Below are 19,378 nucleotides of genomic sequence, written 5' to 3' on the forward strand. Positions count from 1 at the left end.
GGATCGGTTATTCCGAAGGCCCAGCGAGCGGTCCGGATAGGCTGTAGGCCTCACGAGGGCGGACCAGACACGCCGAGGCTCGGAGAGTGGACCAGGCCGACTGAAGGCCCGATGCGGGCGGACCAGTCATACTGTAGACTCAGAGAGTGGACTAGGTAGGTTGAAGGCCTGGTGCGGGCGGACCAACCACACTGTAGACTCAAGGTGCGGACCAACCACACTGGTGTGGGCGGACCAACCACACTAGACTCGGAGGGTGGACCAGGTGGACTGAAGGCCCGATACGGTGGACCAGTCACACAGTCAACCCGATATGCATGGCTGTTCTGTGATTTGTTATGATATAGCGTGTTATATGTGTATAGTATATGTGGTTGGTATTTTGGGGGTATCTCACTAAGCTTTCGGACTTACAGTTGTGGTTTTATGTTTTTCAGGTTCTTCAGGAGACCGTGGCAAGACAAAGGCGTGATCGTACCGCTACTCGAGTTTATGTTTTATGATTATGGTTCTGGGAATACTTTGATAATAAATGTATTGAAAAACTTTTTGTAATAACATTATGAGAATGGGTTGTTTTTGAAAAGTTAAAAATTGTTGAAAAATTTTTGGTCGTTACAAAAACAGTAACTAATCAATCAAGCATTAGCATGCACACGCAATTCATCAAATCCAGGACAACCGCAGGCGCCTTGGTGAGCCCAAACGACATCACCACAAACTCGTAATGACCATAATGAGTCTGAAATGAAGTGCTCTAAATTTCCTCCTTTCTGACCCTCATCTGGTGATACCCTGTCCTCAAATCGATCTTGTAGAACAAAGATGCCCCTTACATCTGATCGAAGAGATTATCAATCTGCGGAAGTGGATAATGGTACTTCATCGTCAACTTGTTCAACTCCCGATAATCAATACACATGCGATGACCCATCTTTGGAAACGACGCTTACTCGGGTGAAAAGTGCGATTTTCACTGACTTGTCCTGTTTGAGCTACTATGACATGTTATTTTGTAAAATTTATAAAAAAACTGTATAAAAATCATATAGACTTGTGCAAGTAGTGTTTGGAAAGCTAAGATAAAAAAAAATAATGGATTAAGAATTAGGATTTAAGTTTTGAAAGCTTTTAGTAGGGTGTAGTCATAACAAGACTATTGTTTTGGGTTAGTTTTACGGATAATAACCTAAAGGACATATATTTGTGTTAAGGGTAAAGGGTTAGTATTAATACACTTTTAATGATATTATCAGGAGGTTGTGAGGTGTATTAATCTCTTTGGTTTCTTGGAGGTTTTCTTGAGGTTCAAGTTGTGGTTTGAAGTGAGTTTCTTACTCAATTGTATGAATATTGTACATCCCTTACTTTAGCTCGTGTGTGTTTGTATGATTTATATGGGTAGTACTAGGTTGTGCTAGTGTCTAGTAGGTGTACGATATCAGATCATCACACCAAGGGATATGTGTATGGTATTCGCTCAACTTTCCAAGGAATATGTGTAGGATATTAGCTCGAAGAACTGAGCAATATAGGAGGGTTGGCGTACCGAGCAGGGGGTCGACATTAGCTAACGTATCCCGAGATAGTGTATTCTTGTTTCCAATTATGTTACTTAGACTTGCATTTATGGTTATGTGGCTATATGTTAATTGTATCCTTAAGATAGGGGTGAGCATATGTAATGTTATATTGTATATGTGTTTAAATTCACTAAGTTTTGTGAGTACCCTTTCCATTAAAAACTAATGTTTTAGGATCGTCGGGTACAAAGGATGGATTAGCGTAGTTTTGTTTCCGATTTTGTTGCTTAGACTTGTATATCATTCTTTATTCTATTTTTATAAAATTAATTATTTATTTACATTTATCTTATTCTATTTATAAACACTTTTCCACTAAAAAGGGCAAAAGCTTATAGCTCCATTTTGAGAATTATACAAATAGCCTTTGATGATCACATAAAAATCAGTAAAACTTAGTTTTAATCAATTCAATCTAAATCACCTACGTAAGAGAGAAATGATGTCACTTCGAAGGAAATTATTAAGTCATACTTTCTAAAAGTTCTTAAAGAACCAGACAAGTTTCCGTAACAATAATACATACACCAATGATAACTTAATATGTTAGGAAGAAATTTATGTGTTATATGTTGAACGTTTAAACAAACGATACAACAGTTCAAAGACATTGAATCTAGTGGCCAGGTAGTAAAAGAAGTGTATCTCATAAGGAAATGTTCAAAGGATAACACCTATCTATCCTATGCAAGGTTCAACCGTTGAGACTTATCTATGTATATTGTGATGTCTAGATCAATATTCATTCATGTGGGGGATTGTTGGAAAAGTGGGTTGTGTCCCACTTTAAACCCGGAAATGAAGTTATGTTATAGCTCTAATTAAAATAAATGGCTTATGAGCAAGGTTGTTAAAAAACGTTCGACGTGAGCTAGTCTGTAGGTTGGGGTTAAGAGATTAATCGGTTAGGTATGGATTAATAGGAGTCAATTAATTGTTAATTTATTGAATTTAAAAAAATTTAAATATGAATAATATCATAACAAAATAGGTTCATATGATTAATAAACACTAATTATTCTTTAAATAGTTTTTACTGAAGTAAAACTTTTCAAAGTGTTCAAATTTTATTGTTTTCTACTGTTTTACTCATTGTGTATGTAAAAATTAATCAGTAGGTATTCGGTCGAATAGCAACTAGGAATTAATTAGAACCTAGTCCGAATTTTTACAATACTACACTACTTATAGGTTTATGTACTCTACATGATAGCTTCATTTTGTGATATAAAATATTGTGGTGTGTATATATTAGAGTTTACACGTGCCCAAGTGTTCTTGAGAATGCCACTTAATTCGGGTCATATCTTTCATCTATATTTTAGGTTGTATGATCCGGGTTCCTTTTATATCAACCGATGATATATTTTCGGGTCCTACTAATTGGACCTCAGATTTTTTTAAAGGACCCCTCATTAATGATCTTTTAAGCATAAAATTCCGTGCATTTATGATATCAATAGCTTTTATGATTACTAAAAGTTAATTTTTTTTGAAACTCGTACTTATCATTTAATTACTATAAACTTTTTATTTATTATATATTTTACTTTTTTATAATCAAATAATAATGCAAACATATCAACGTTTTCTATATATTTTAATATTTATATAAACCAAAAAATAAAAATAAAATGATATTAAATATTTAAATGAAAACTAAGTATTATTATTATATCGTATTTGAAGTCACTTATTATTATGCTTACGTATAAAAATGATTTTAATAAATTGCATTAAAAAACCAAAAATAAATTAAATTTTTTTTTTGTTTAAAATATTTTATTTTATATATTTGAAAAAAATATATATGGTTATTTTAATACTTTTTAATAAAAATAATATTTTTTTTCTATACACAAATCTTTATATTGAGCCATTTTATTATGTAATGATTAGTTTTATTTAAAGTGAAATATAAAATAATTATAAGGGTCTAATATTATGCAATGATAATTAATAAAAAGATAATTATTTTGTAATGATTAACTTATTTTAAGAAAAAAGTTAAAGTAATTATTAAAGTAATTAATAAGGGTCATTTAAGAAAGTAATAAGGGTCCAAATAGCTGAACCCTATATTTTCTAATCTGATATTAATCACAATATTGATTTGTCGACCATGTATCGATTAGTAGTAATCATAGTAATTTCCGTTCTTCTCTAACTCTCTAAGGAGATTGGTTCTAAACTGTAACATAAAGAAGAAAAAATTCTCGTTAATCTGAATTTATAAAAAAATTAGGTCTATATTTTCAAAACACAAATATTGGTGTTGTACAAGTATTGGTGTTGTTTTATATAGTTGTTGTTCGAAAAATTAAAGATTTGTTCTATATAGGATATTAATGGACGTTTCAAAGTTTCAAAGCCCCAACATGTCTTGGACATAACAAAAAAGACCTAAATCATATAGGAATTATTAAGACCTCAATTAAATCAAGATAAATATATTTTCACTAAAAATTAAAAAAAAAAAATTATATTCATTTAATTATTAAGATCTTATAAATATGAGTTACTTATAAAATTAAATAAACTCCTAGCCCAATCCAAAATTCCATTCAACTCCAAAACAGCAGCCCACCAAACACTCTGCAGCCTACACCTCTTATTGAAGTATGCCACGTATACGACTCGTGTCACATCCACATAAACGCCGAGACAACGTCTCTCACTTTCTATATATGGAAACCTTCGTTGATTTCCACATCAAGAAATCTAGATAAAGAAAGATGGACGACAAAAAGCAGCAGTCGGAAGGGCAGAAAACAGAAGGTTTGCCTGTGCAAGACAGTCCGTACACGCAATACAAAGATTTGGAAGACTACAAAATGCAAGGATACGGTGCTCACGGCCACCAACAACCGGAGCCTGGCCGTGGAGCAGCCGCCTCCACTGACGCCCCCACGTCCGGCAGTGGTAGGCTTCCGTCTCAATCTAACAAGGGTAATGATCCTGCCACCACCACCACCACCACAACAACTGATACAGTCAACCAATACGGCGTACCTTGAAATGTTTTCTAGGGTGGAAATCTTGTGTTGCCTTGGTAATAAATAATAATCAAAGCTTTGAGTTTTTCGTAGGTAGTTTTAGCTTCCATTCCATGTATGTAATGCAAGGCCTGAGTCATATCATATGTCGATTCAAACTTCTTTTGTTTTTGCGACATATTTGATAAGGTTATTGTTTCTGAGCTTAGCAACGAAATTAGTTCTGAAAATCAAATCTGATTATAAGATGAAAAAAGAACAAAAAGTATGGAAATCTTGTTAAAATGAATAAGGATATACAATTAGGTTTTTGAACATGTTGAAGCTCAAGCCAGATAGGGTCCTTTAGTGAAAGGACAAATGGAGTGCAAGAGACTTTAGGGATATAACGTACGTTGAGTAAGATTTTATATGGAAGGGGCAAAGGTTGGTATACGGGTTTTCCTATCGTCGGTTATAAGATTCATTTGCACTGCTTTTTATTAGTGTCTATGTATACTAAAAGTCATGTAGTTCTATTATAAAACTAAACCTAGGTAATATATAGACATAAGAGATGTACAAATAAAATATCGTATAACACCTACATGTATATCAAACGATCAAGTGTTTGGAAAAATCGGGTTTACTTATTTAGAAAAAATGTATTTTTCTGAATTTTGTATATAAATTCATTACCTTATCTACTATAATAAATGAAAGTTTTTTTGCCACATGTTCTTCTCATTCATTTGGACATATGTTATTTTCTAGAATTTTTTAATTTTCTATTTTCCACTTGTAATTTTATTGTATTTTTCATTTTATTAAATTAAAATTTCACATTTAATATGTAAGGTAATATATATTAAAGTATTTATTAGAAATGGTTTATATATGTAATGTATTCAATACATTAAAGTCTCATTAATTTTAATAATTCAAAAAATTTCTTATTTTTCTTATAAATTCAAACTATTCAAATTATTAAAATTTCATATATATATATTTTTTTAATTAAACCCATGTAATACATGGATCTCACACCTAGTACATTACTATAATAGATGATCAGTTACATATAACTAGTTAAAACGACAAAATGACAAAAGATTAAAAACGGAAGCCTACTCGTATATTTCAACAAGCACCCTCTTCTTTACAGGGCAAACCTAGCCCGCACCGAGATTTTCAGGGAAAATTTCCCCACATGTGGGTTTAAGAGGCACCCAAATTGGGTTATAACTAGTTAAAACGGCAAAAGATTAAAACGGAAGCATACTCCCATATTTCAACAAGCACCCTCTCCTTTATAGGGCAAACCTAGCTCCCACTGAGATTTTCAGGAAAAATTTCCCCACATGTGGGTTTAAGAGGCACCCAAATTGGGTTTTACAGTAACTGAACTTTCGACCTCTGACCCCACTTGGGTATTAAACCCGGTACCTCTTCCCAACTAGGCTGGAAGTCATTGGTAGTTACATAGTTTAAGAGGCATCTAAATTGGGTATTGCAGTGATTGAACTTCCGACCTTTGACCCGACTTGGGTATTAAACCCGATACCTCTTCCCAGTTAGGCTGAAAGTCATTGGTAGTTACATATAACTAGTACAAGACGTATTTAATAGATAGTAAGATGGTTTTTGGGGAAGTGGTAGCCGGAAACTACCTCATTAAATCATCTAAAGTTATTTTCGGATTAATAAACCAAATAACCATACCATTTATAATATTTGTTGGTGTTTCCCAAAAAAAAGCAATAAAAGTCATTAAACGCTTTTATTTGTGCGGTTTCCTTATAACTGCACCATGAAATATTATTATTTGGTGATAAAGTTAAATATTCTACTCCCTGATTTTTTAGGTTATAGAACCTTTTTAAGTCTCCCTTTCGTGCTTTAATTATATGTTTCCCCATCTTATATTTCTCCATCTCTCTTTTGTGCTATCACCATCGCTGATTCAACATTCACCTCCGATCCTCATCACCGTTGCTCGACCATCTGCCTTGCTAGAAAGTGGTGAGTAAACTTCACCGTTGCTGCCCGGGAAGATGATGTTCACTAAACACTCATCGCTCCACTTCCTCTTCCTCCTCATCCCCCCTCTCTCTCATGATATTATTCTGATATTACATGCCACCACCGCCTTAACACCATAGGTCAGCATCCATCATTTAGGGTAGAACTATTTATTATGGTATTGTGGTATCTTAAGAAGAAAAATACTAGACTAAGATGTATTACGTATTATATTAATGTTAATCCCATTAATCACATCTGTGTGTGTTGTTTACAATCACATTCCTTTCTAATCTATATTTCATTGAAGTCAAAGAGAGACAAAGATGAGACGAAAATATATTCTTAGGCTGATGGCTTCGGATAGCTTCCACGATACAAGTAATATTGATAGTGTTGGAAATTATAAGGGAAATATTGCAAGTTGGAAGGTTTCAACTATCCCAGGTTGGTAGGGGAAGAAACTTTTTATGAGCTTATAAACTATTTCTCTTAATAGGCCTTCAAAGCTTTGAGTAGATAAATAGATGAGCCAAGCCTACATGCCCGCCTCTCCTAGCGTAGCTGATATCATGAGTGCTCAAAATGGCGCGATTTAGGCACACATGGCACTGTTGACCAACGCGATTTAGATGCATCAGTCGCTGGGAGCTGAGAAGTTTTTATTTTTGGTAGGATTTGGTCAAAATAGGGTTTGATTGACCCAGTCAAAAAATTGATGGACATTGACTTTGTCAATGAGAAGATGACATTGGTCGCTGGGAGCTGATGAAATTTTATTTTTGGTGATTTTTCGTCGTTAACTATGCTAATGAGAAGACAGACGCTTCTAGAATCCTCTGGAATGATCAGATAGGTCTTAGTTTTGAATTCGGATAAGAGCAAATAACGATATCTGATTTAAATTCTAACTGCCACATCTGTTTTAGGGGCTTCTAGGTTTTTTTGTCCACTATAAATAGGACCTCCCAGGTAACATTTAAACCACTGAAATTCGCAGCTCTCTTCTTTCTCTCAAGCAGTTGCAACTTTCTTTCCTCAAGCAGTTGAAACTTTCTTTCGTTTCTGAGTATTTGCTTTTCGTTTATCGTTTTCCATTATTGTTGGAAAAACTGATAAATCTGCATTAAATCATGATCTTTTAGTCTGTTGCTTACAGCCTTAGAAGTGAAGTAAAAAACTTTAAGGACAGGAGTTTGATTCATACAACTTCCTTCGATCAAGTAAACTTCAAACGAGTCGGTTTTAATTATTGTTCTGTCTTTAATTTCGTCCAACAACAGGAAAATCTGTTTCCACTCCTTTCTTATAATTAGATCTGATTATGAAGGATCAATCTGATTAATGGACGAAACTTGGTAACAATAATAATAATATGACTGGATTTATTGTCTTGGTACATATCAACGTTTAATAATCTATATTAATCATTGAGTGTTTGTGAAATCGTTTTGGATATTTAATCATAAATACTAATTGTCCATTCATTTATTTGTGTATTATAAATAATTCATGATTAGTTTATCATACTGATTATTGGATGGTTTAAATATCAAGTCTGAATTTTAACAATCTTAAAGGTTTTTATCTATTATAAATTTCAAACCAATGGATACCCAAATCCCATCTGCTATTTTCCATCTCATGAACCAAGAGCTTGCCAGGCTTGACCGATTCAATGTTTAGAACTCCACTCGCTAAGTCAACAAGGTCAAGCTCATCATGCATGTGTTGAAGCTTTCTGTAACATCTTGTTTTTAGAAATATCGTATTTTGGGAATGTGGACAATAAATGGATCGATTAAAGGCCTTGGGCTTCAAGGGAATAGGGTTTAGACCTTATTAGATGTTGATAATGTTGGTTAAGTGGTTAAATCCTTTGCTATGTGCTTTAATGGAAAATGGTAAAATAGGAAAAGTAATATTCCTGGATTTTGCATAGATTAGTTTTACTTTGACATGTATTAAGTAAAAAGTAATTTGATAGGGTTATGGGGATCGTCAATAACTTTTCGTTGATATAAAGATCGCTGAAAACTTAGTAGAAATGAAGAACTTATGATTGTTTGTAGTTAGAATGGAATTGGGTGAAAACACATTCTCATAAGGTGAGAAGTATATTCACACGACAAAAGGAGCTTGTTCTCACGAGGTGAGAAGTATATTATCACGACATGGGGAACCTGTTCTCACGAGGTGCTATGTAACATCCGGATTCCCAGGTATATTATTGTAATATTTTATTTTTGGAATTTGTGAAGGAACTCGGCGAGTTGATGCTTAGACTTGCCAAGTAGGATCGCAGTTTATCATCCGGGTTTGCGACTAGACTCGGCGAGTCCAGTAGTGGACTCGGCGATTCCACACTGTTTAGTGAAACCCTAATCCCCCGGGGTTGGAGCCTATTTAGGGCACTCATAGTCCCTAGTTGCGGCTACCAGGCCCTTGAGAAAACCCTAAGTGAGCTAAATCGTTTGGGAGGAAGGAGAAGCTATATTTGATCTTTCTATCTTTGGTTTAGCAAGAAGAAGGTGATCAAGAGCAAGAGGAGACTGAAGAAGGTGTGATTCTATTGGTTTCAAAGTCCAGAGACTTCAACTTGAGGTATTTATTCGGACCTTCTTCAGTTTTGGAATTGATTCTTAGAGTTAGGGTTTTCTAACCTCTTTTGAGGATGGTTATGTGGAGCAATTGGTCCCTTCTTGAGTTTATGCTTTGGATATGGACTCAAAGAGGTCTAGAGACCTTAACCCTTGGAGCTTTATGAGTTATCTTGGGAGTTATGAGCTCAGAATGTCATTTTTGGGGCTAAATCACCAAATAGGACCATCTAGATGATATATGAGTGTCAAGGTCTGGACTTTACGTGATTATTATGCTTGGAAAGGGAATATCTATGGATTAGAGGAACAGATCTGACCTTAGGAGGTCAATGGAGTTTGTGCATGGCATGTACTCACTGATTTGTTCTTGAGACTCGGCGAGTTGAGTCGGGGTGGCCCCGTGATTCATACTTGGGGACTCGTCGAGTAAAGGGAGGGACTCGACGAGTTGAATGGGACTAAAAGAGTTAGTGGTCACATGTGGACTCACCGAGTTGCCCAAGTGCACTCGACGAGCCGGGTGAAAGTTTGACCGTTGACTTTGGTTGACTTTTAGGGTTTGGTTAACAATGAGGGCCTTTGAGCCAAAGGAGGGGTAAAATGGTCTTTTACCCTTTTGAGGGTGCCTAGAGAGGGTTGAGTCTAGTTCTGAGAGTTATATTTATGAGAGTATTTATTTATGTGTTTAGGCAGAGGCTAGATCGTATTTCTACCGAGTTAGTGATTTACCGGGACATCTGAGGTGAGTCTTCTCACTATACTTTACCTTGAGTGGTAATTAGAGATATGTGATAGAGTTATCGTATGCTATTATGTGATGTGTTGTACTGCATTATTTCTACGTGGTTTATATCATGTGTATATCAGAGTATATCAGAGTTAGAACCGAAAGGTTCACAGAGTTAGGACCAGAGGGTCCACAGAGTTAGAGCCCACGGGCCGATAGAGTTATAGCCTCGAGTGGCTAGTATGTGTTATGTATGGTATTTTGGGGAACTCACTAAGCTTTATGCTTACAGTGTAGTGTGTTATGTGTTTTAGGTACCAGTGATGATCGCGGGAAGGAACCGACATGATTCGTACACACGCATGGATTTTTATGTATTTTGATCTTGGGAAATATTTTGTGAAACAAAGTTATGATACAATGGGATTTTGTTGATAAATGTGTTTGGAAAAATGTGTTTAAAGTGAACATTTGTTTTAAATTTTATGGTGTTACAATTTGGTATAAGAGCCTTGGTTTGAGGGATTCCGATGCATCTTCGGGCGTATCTGAAATCAAACTGTGGATTTGAGGAATTTTTTTTGATAATAAAGTAAATTTACAAAAAAAAAGGAGTAAAAATAGTTTTGAAACAAACAGAACAGAGCCGTGTGTACGATCAGCCAGCGCCCGAATGGTGATTTCCCAAAATATCCTTACAATAAGTTGTAAAAGAAATGTTATGCTATGCTATGTGATGAATTATATTATACATGTTAGAGTAAGAATAGGTATTCTTATTAGGACTAGAGTGGCCTGATATGTGATGCCTTTGTCTGGGGATTTTGCTATTAGGAATGCTTGAGAGTGTTGAGATAGCAGCAAGGAGCTTATGAGAGATTTGCTAGTGAGTGGCACATGATTAGAGAGAATAGCGTACTTGGGATTTGGGGCACTGGGAGGAGGACTTGGTGTGAATGATGAGTTGGTGTGGTCGGTAGTATTGGGCCCGTACTATTGAGGCACCGGGTCAGTGCGCAATCCAAGTAAGAATCCTTAGGGTACCAAAGATCAAGTAGGGTTGGGATATCGAGTGTGTGTACATCTGAGAAAATTACTGATATCTTTTGTTGTATTTCAGAGAGGCATCATGGTAGGGACACGCCATAGACCATGGACCAGTAGAGGGAGTGTGAGCGACAAGGAGCTCTACCAGATGATTCATGATGCGGTGGCTGCTGCCATCCGCAACGAGATTCCAGAGATGTTTGGGTCTATTAAGAAGTTACACCCCAAAACCGAGAATGGCGGAAACGTTTTGGGGTGGAGGACATCATGTATGTATCACAACAATGTAAAGTAGTAAACAAGCAACAACATCATCCATTTGCGTTAGTAGAATAATTTTGCTTACAAGTGTGTTCTTTCATAGTATAAAACAACATAATGAATACTCAAAATAAAAATTAGTCTTGACTGCTTCGTCTTCTCCTAACCTTCCTTCAATACCTATCATATTTGTAACCTGAGAATACAAGTTATTTTGAAAGCGAGTATCAACAATAAAGCTGGTGAATTCATAAGTATTTTAATGTTATTGCTTTGAAAAGTTGTTATGAAAGATTGGTGAATGTTTGATGAAATATTTAGTATAAGTATGAAGACCCTAGAAAATCCTATATTTCCTACTAGTATAAAAAGTAGTCTTGTACCAAGACTTGATAGTTTTGAAAGTAGTCTTCTACCAAGACCTGACCGTTTTGAAAGTAGTCTTCTACCAAGACCTGACTGTTTTGAAAGTACGCATCACTGTAAATGTGATGGTTTTTCCCCTGTTTAAATATTATTATAAAACTATAAAAGTAATAAAATAATAACTTATGTTGTATCCTTTGGTACTAAGATGTTCCAGTATGATCTACCTCGTCGGTTAGGTGAACGTGACACCAAATAAAGGTAACAATATAATTATATAGGTATTAGTCTACCCCGTCGTGAATGTATCAAAAAATAGAGGTAATGAGCTAATAACTTAAGTATTATCCTTTGGTACTAGAATAAACACGGCGTGGAAACTCGCCGTAAATGGAAACTCGCCGTAAATGGATCAACCGTAGACATTCGTAGATGTGCATTTACCTCTGTTGCTAACAGCCGGGTGTAGGAATAGTTAGTCCCTTAAGTATACCTGTAATGGTATCAACCGTAGACATTCGTAGATGTGCATTCACCTCTGTAGCTAACAGAAGGATTAGGAGTGGTTAACCCCTTATAGTATCCTTTGGTACTAGGATAGGCAGATCTAATCTAATAATATCTACACTAATGATATGTAATAGTATCTTATCATATAGTATCTATTTAAAAGTATCCCTATAAGAGTATCCACATAAGTGTATCCATGTAAGAGGAATCTCTGAAAGAGTATCCCTTCAAATAGCATGTACTATAGACTCATGAATGAACTGACTCTGGTATAATTTCCTTGTAATAGGAATGATGTTTTGTATCCCCTAAACTATTCCTATAATAGTTTACTGGAATGTAATTGATGAGTGTCCAAGTAGGTTCACACACCCTTGCTACTCAAGAGTGTCAGAACTGAACTAACTGATGGAAATTTTATGTCCATATAGGTATACATGATATAAAAAACTAATATTTAGACGACATTCAGACGAATAACCGATACCCTAAGGCCACATCCCAACGAGAACAGAAAAAGAAATAAGGCGAGCTAGCCGTTCTAAGTCTTTTAAACCTTTATTATTTAACTATACATATATAGAAAAGCATTTACAATATAAAAGTATAAAAGAAGTTTTGTAAAACCTTTGAAAAGTTTAATAATTAAGAATTTATGACTTGATGTCAGTTTATAAAATGATTCTAAAACAGTTGACAAGACAGTTTAAGTGTAAGAAAACCTTTGTTTGAAGCACAACTATAATAGATTCAAAAAGGAAACATACAGTTTGTAAGACAGTTTATAAAAGTGTTTTAGCATGTAAAAACTTTTGAGAAAGCTATTTGAAGTATTCTGTTTGGTGAAACGGCTAAAAGTGTAGTAAGTCCAATTGTATGTTAGTTATAATCACATGTGATTGATTACATAACCAAAAAGTATAACAAAGATTTATGTCTTTCACACGGGGATAACCGTGTGTTTACTTGTATTCACCCCCTTAAAAGTGTATAAAAAGCATTGATAAACATTTGAAAGTGTAGTTTATAGGGGTATGAACTCACTTGATTGAAGTGGTTGATTTGAAGTAGTCGAGAGAAGAATCGAGCAGAACTTTGATAGGAAGAGTTGAAAACGCAGGAAAATCTCAGGATACTCAGGAATATCGGGAACAGAAAACCTTCCTTCGGGACTTGAAGGTGAAAACTGGGGCTTTGGGAGGGTCTCGGGGGCTTAAACGCGGAGTTTCGGCGCGAGAAAGAAGGGAACTGAGCAATGAAACCCGGAGCCCTTGTAATCTATTTATAGGGGTATTTCTGGTGTGCCACGTCATGGCTAAGGTTGGCCACATCGTGGCGAGCAAGTATTATCCTCTTCCATTGAGTGGACGCCCTCAGTCATTTGCTGGGTCGCGGCAAAACTGTGCCACGTCGTGGCAAGCTTGACAGCCTCGGATTTCGGGCCTTGCACTTGTAAAATCCGTAACTTTCGCATACGAGCTCCGTTTTCGACGTTCTTTATATGCACGCGTAGCTGAAAATATGATCTAAAACTCTCGTTTAGAATTTATTGGCTAATTCTGACTTTATTTTTAATTATTTAATTTTTACGGGACGGGACACGAAAATTCCGTTAAAAATCCATAACTTCTTCATCTGATGTCCGTTTTCGTCAGACTTTTCATCGTTGCACCACTATCGTTGAGACCTTCGATTCTTATTTAGGTTGCTTTGGCCAAAAGTCTCTCGATCTCTATTTCGAGTTTTTAACTGTCTACTGCTATATCCGGATATTGGAAAAATCATAACTTCTTCATACGCAGTCAGATTTGGACGTTCTTTTTATGTACACTCGCGGTTTAATGTTATCTACAACTTTCATTTAGATATTTAAGGCTAAAAACTATTGTATTGAAACTTCACGTTTTTCATTAAATCGGTGTTGTCGGTTTTGTCGGGAATTTTAGAATGGTTATAACTTTTTCGTTATAACTTGGATTTTTGTGTTCTTTATATGTATGAAAACCTTGTTACGATTCCTACCACTTGATTTAACCCAAATAAGATTTTAGGAAAGTTATATTTTAACCTAAATTTGACTAGTTTTACATTACATTGTCTCTAAATATCGGGGTATCACATCATCCCCCCGTTAGAGAGAATTTCGTCCCGAAATTAGAGTTTAAGCAGAATTGATAATCATGCTACGGATAGAAGTTTTATTTGCTCCTCGTGTTCTTAAGTGAACTCAGGTCCTCGCTTGGCACTCCAGCAAACCTTTCACTATCGGGATACGACTTTTCTTCTTTCGTTTGACTTCACTAGTATGATAACTCCTCTTTGTCGAATGTGTGTTGAGTGTTTTTGTGGTCTGTAGAGTATTACACGTTGTACCCTACAAGTAGTGTCTCCAGATCTTCAGAGAAATTACCATTTCTCCTGACTCATGATCATGTGTTGTATAGTTAACTTCTTGCGTCTTAAGCTGTCTTGAGGTATAGGCAGTGGCCTTTCCTCTTGTATAAGAATGCAACCAAGCCCTTGGTTGGATGCATCGCCTTTCACCACGAAATATTCTATCCCCTTTGAGAGGTATAATATCGGTGAGGTACACCAGGCTTACTTTAGCGTTTGGAACGCTCTTTCTTGTTTACAGACAAGTCTGGTGCTCCTCCAAGTGAGAAAACTAGCCTAAAGAATCCTCTTCTGAGGAGTTCGTTAAACTGTCTGGGAAGTTCCAGTATCTTAGTTGGAGCTAGACGATAAGGTGATTTGGCTACTGGGGTAGCCCTTGTAACTAAGTTGATTCTAAACTCGAATTGACGTTGTGGTAGTAATCTCGGTAGTTCTTCTAGAAAGGTGTTGGAAAGTCATGTACTTTTGGGATGTTCTAAATGTCCTTCACTTCTTGGCACATATCGATGATGTGTGCAAGGAATGCATGATATTCCTTTTGTAAGCATTTCTGAGCTTGCATACACGAAATGATGAGAGGGTTCGTACTTGGTTCGTCATTGTAAATAACTAGAGCTTCGTCATTTAGGGAGGTTAGGACGAACTGCTTTATCAAAGCACCTGATATCGGCTTGATGTAGACTTAACCAACCACTACTGATTATGATGTCAAAACCTTGGGGTGGATTAGCTGTCGGGAAGATCTAAAAGAAAGTATGATTACTCATGAATTAAGGAAAAAGGATAGGTATTTCTAAGTCTATTCTCACGGAAGCATGATCACTCACAGTCTTGGGCTGTCTCAATCCTGAAGTTCATAGTAGAACTCATACCTGGTTCATCAGTCAAAGTCTCGGGTATACGAGTCGTATATAATTAAGATTGAAAAGGTGGGTCTTTGGATTGAACTTGACGTACTGCACGAGTGGTACTTCGGGGAGGTTTGCTGAGGTTTCTTTTGAAAGGGTAAGAAACATGAGGTACTCTACGCATGAGTACTTCGGAGTTCTGAAGTTATAGTTTCGTTAGAAAGACAATTTCGGAGAAAGATATTTACGCACGAAACTGGTATTGTGAGGATCAAATAGAGTCTAATCGTATGATGAAATCGGAATCACCTGGAAATAAAGGCACTAGATTTGATCATAAAGGCGTTACAGAAAAAACACAATAGTGCAACTTTTTAATAGAGTTACAGTACTTTAGAGTAACTACAGGAATACTGCTGCGAACACAGTATACTACAAAAGGCAAGTATACGCAGCACGAGGGTCCCTTAACTGACGGGATCTCCCAAAAGATAATACTCTAGTTGCACTAGTTTTATACATGTTTTAAAAACATACATAATACTGACGATTGGAAGTGAACCTATACTATAGTAGGGTCCTCTGTTGCCTCTTTCCATTATGAGGTCAAACTCCTCCGGATTCACCGTCGTTCTCCTCTGTTGGACAGTCCCTCTTGAAGTGTCCCATTACGCCACATAGATGGCATATACGAGAAATTTTGACGTTGGTGGTTGAAGTAATGTGTTGGATCCGAGTCTTGCAGTAATGGATGGTGTGTCCCTTTTTATTGCAGTTTAAGGACTGCATTTTCCGACAATATCCATGATGGTGATAGTTGCATTTGTTGCACTTTGGGAGATTGGCAGCTTACTGTCTGGCCAAGTTAGGGATAATTGGGATACTAGAAGGGGTGGTAGTAGGAGGTATAGAAGTCGTGACTGTGTAGGTTGCCACAGGTTGTTGTCTTTTGCGTGGCTACTGGGGTGATTTGCCTTTAGCCTTAGCCTAGAACTTTCATTTGTTATTCTTGAGCTTGGGATTTGAGGTGTTGTGGTAGTTTGTTGCTCATTGAGGTATTTGATTGTTACTTGGATTGGAATTATTGTTAACAATCCCGCTAACATTCGCGTTGTTAGCGTTAAGGTGGGTCAGAACAGCTAACACAGCAGCCGAGACTGCAACTTGAAAGGTAGTTGCATCAATCTGAAGAGTTGGTGTTTGGTTGATGGGTTGATCGTTTTTCTTCAGCGACATGATCCTATTACACGGAAAGAAAATGAATTTGTGAGTGAGTATGGTTGAACCTAGATGTAGTTCGATCGTTCGAAGTATGTTCTTAAAGGTTTGACCTACATCCCTATGATGCAGTCCTAGTACAGATTAGAAGTAAATTAATAGAATGGTCTCAAAACATTTATCGTCTAAACCAGGGTATTATTGGTTAGTGGATAACATGATCCAACCTTTGAAATAGACATGGAAATGATTCCGGAGTTAAATTATCATATTCCAATAACTTGACTAGATGGGGTTTCAGATAGACTCCAATGAAAGCATGATGAAAGCAATTGAACAAAGATTGACACGGAAGTTAGCCGACTGTCAGTATCATTGATGTTTAAGATGTAATAGGTTTGGGGAAATTGACCTTGTTGTAGGTCTTACATCATATTCGGAGTAGAAAAGTCTTCGACAACATAAAGACTTAAATAAAAGTACTTACAGTACAAGGTAACTACATAGAAGGTACTACACAGAACATAGACATGAACACAGTTCTTTAAAATGAAGAAGGAAGTATGGTATCTCCTACTGGCGACGGTCACCCCTATGGTGAACCCTTAGTTCGGCTAGTTGACATTCCATATCAAGCAGGTATCTTTCGTACACCCTCTGACGTACTTGGAGCTCTATGACTTCGGCTCGGGTTTCAGCTAGTGCTTGCAGTAGGGTCTCATGGTTTCTCTCAGATCTCTCACTTGTGCTCAAGGTGATTGGTGAGAATGGTATGCATTCTTGCATTTGTATTTACCTCTTCAATACCTTGGAGAGCCATCCTACCCTGAATTTCGTTTCGAGCAACTCTACGGATTAGGATTGGTAGAACTCTGTCTTCTGAGCTCCCTTCATTTATGTTGTAGAAGCTCCGGTCTCCATTAAATGGCATAGGTTTATCTTTCTCTTCGCTCCATGTTTCCAAGCATTCTACCCAAGGAGGCGTCCGGCCATGAAAAGCGGGACGAGGGTTAGGATTTAGCAATGGAGCTATCGGGGGTAGGTTCTCAACCTCAGGTTCGGAGTTATCAACATCTGAAAGGTTTTCATCATGGTGATCATTCAAAGGGATTGGATGATCATTCTTGGGTTCTTCTTCAAACCATCCAACATTGCCTTTGTTCGGAAGGTACGGGTTGCCGTGGGGATGGAGTCCAACCATGTTATCTAGATAATTATTAGAAAATCTTCATTAGTTAAATCGCTATTTGTAAAGTGCCTACCAGTCATATGTAATCAACACAGGATAGGCTTTCGAATAAGTGACCTTAACTCCAAATTCACAAGGAATAGGGGTAAGGCAAAATTTTCACCGATTCTAAGTCTATAACATCCTAGTTACATATAGCCTTAGTGTATCCACTTAGCAACTATCAACTTAGTAATGAAGATCCTTTTTAGTTCTCAAGTAAGTAATTATGGTAACCCAAAACACCCCTATGGTATTTTAGACTTAGGTTCTGTTATAATGTTCTCATTGTGGTAATGTTGGTGAGTTTTTAGACTTGTTGTCATATTACAACCATTCTTGGGCATATGCTAATCACTCCTCCGACCAACATAGTTGATCAGGCTATGTCACTCCCAAGACTGACTATACATCCGCAAGCTTACTTGTGATATTCAACAATCGTAATACTTTTGTTCTTGTCGTTGTGACACCGATTTTAGTATGAATGCAGGCACGTATACTTACTTAAATATTTTATTATTTAGATGTATAAACTCTAAATTAGAGTATTTTTAATCCCATTGTATTTATAGTTAGTATATCTTTTATGGGTTGATATACTCAATTCACTATAAACAATGCTCTGATACCAATCTGTCACACCCCAAAACCGAGAATGGCGGAAACGTTCTGGGGTAGAGGACGTCATGTATGTATCACAACAATGTAAAGTAGTAAACAAGCAACAACATCATCCATTTGCATTAATAGAATAATTTTGCTTACAAGTGTGTTCTTTCATAGTATAAGACAACATAATGAATACTCAAAATAAAAGATTAGTCTTGACTGCTTCGTCTTCTCCAAACCTTGCATCGGTACCTATCTTATTTGTAACCTGCGAATACAAGTTATTTTGAAAGCGAGTATCAACAATAAAGCTGGTGAATTCATAAGTATTTTAATGTTATTGCTTTGAAAAGTTGTTATGAAAGACTGGTGAATGTTTGATGAAACATTTAGTATAAGTATGAAGACCCTAGAAAATCTCATATTTCCTACTAGTATAAAAAGTAATCTTCTACCAAGACCCGAATGTTTTGAAAGTAGTTTTCTACCAAGACCTAAACATTTTGAAAGTAGTCTTCTACCAAGATATGTCTATTTTGAAAGTACGCATCACTGTAAATCTGACGGGGTTTCCCCTGTTTAACAATTATTATAAAACTATAAAAGTAATAATATAATAACTTATGTTGTATCCTTTGGTACTAAGATGTTCCAGTATGATCTACCTCGTTGGTTAGGTGAACTTAACACCAAATAAAGGTAGCAATATAATTATATAGGTATTAGTCTACCCCATCGTTATATGAATGTATCACAAAATAAAGGTAATGAACTAATAACTTAAGTATTATCCTTTGGTACTAGAATAAACACGACGTGGAAACTCGCCGTAATATAATTATATAGGTACAGTTTGTACGACAATTTATAAAAGTGTTTTAATATGTAAAAATGTTTGAGAAAGCTATTTGATGTATTCTGTTTGGTGAAACTGCTAAAAGTGTAGTAAGTCCAACTGTATGTTAGTTTTAATCACATGTGATT

At 36.2% G+C, this 19,378-nt stretch overlaps 1 protein-coding gene across 1 annotated transcript; it reads left to right on the forward strand.

Annotated features, from left to right (window-relative positions):
• The first annotated feature begins 4,316 nt into the window (after window positions 1-4,316).
• LOC145033852 (uncharacterized) lies at window positions 4,317-4,776 on the forward strand. The gene has a single exon (XM_078982355.1). The coding sequence runs from the start codon at window positions 4,319-4,321 to the stop codon at window positions 4,598-4,600; it is 282 nt and encodes a 93-aa protein (XP_078838481.1). The 5' UTR covers window positions 4,317-4,318; the 3' UTR covers window positions 4,601-4,776.
• The last annotated feature ends 14,602 nt before the right edge of the window (window positions 4,777-19,378 follow it).

This window comes from Lactuca saligna, chromosome 3 (genome assembly GCF_052625555.1).
Source record: "Lactuca saligna cultivar CGN05327 chromosome 3, ASM5262555v1, whole genome shotgun sequence".
Taxonomy (NCBI): Eukaryota; Viridiplantae; Streptophyta; class Magnoliopsida; order Asterales; family Asteraceae; genus Lactuca; species Lactuca saligna.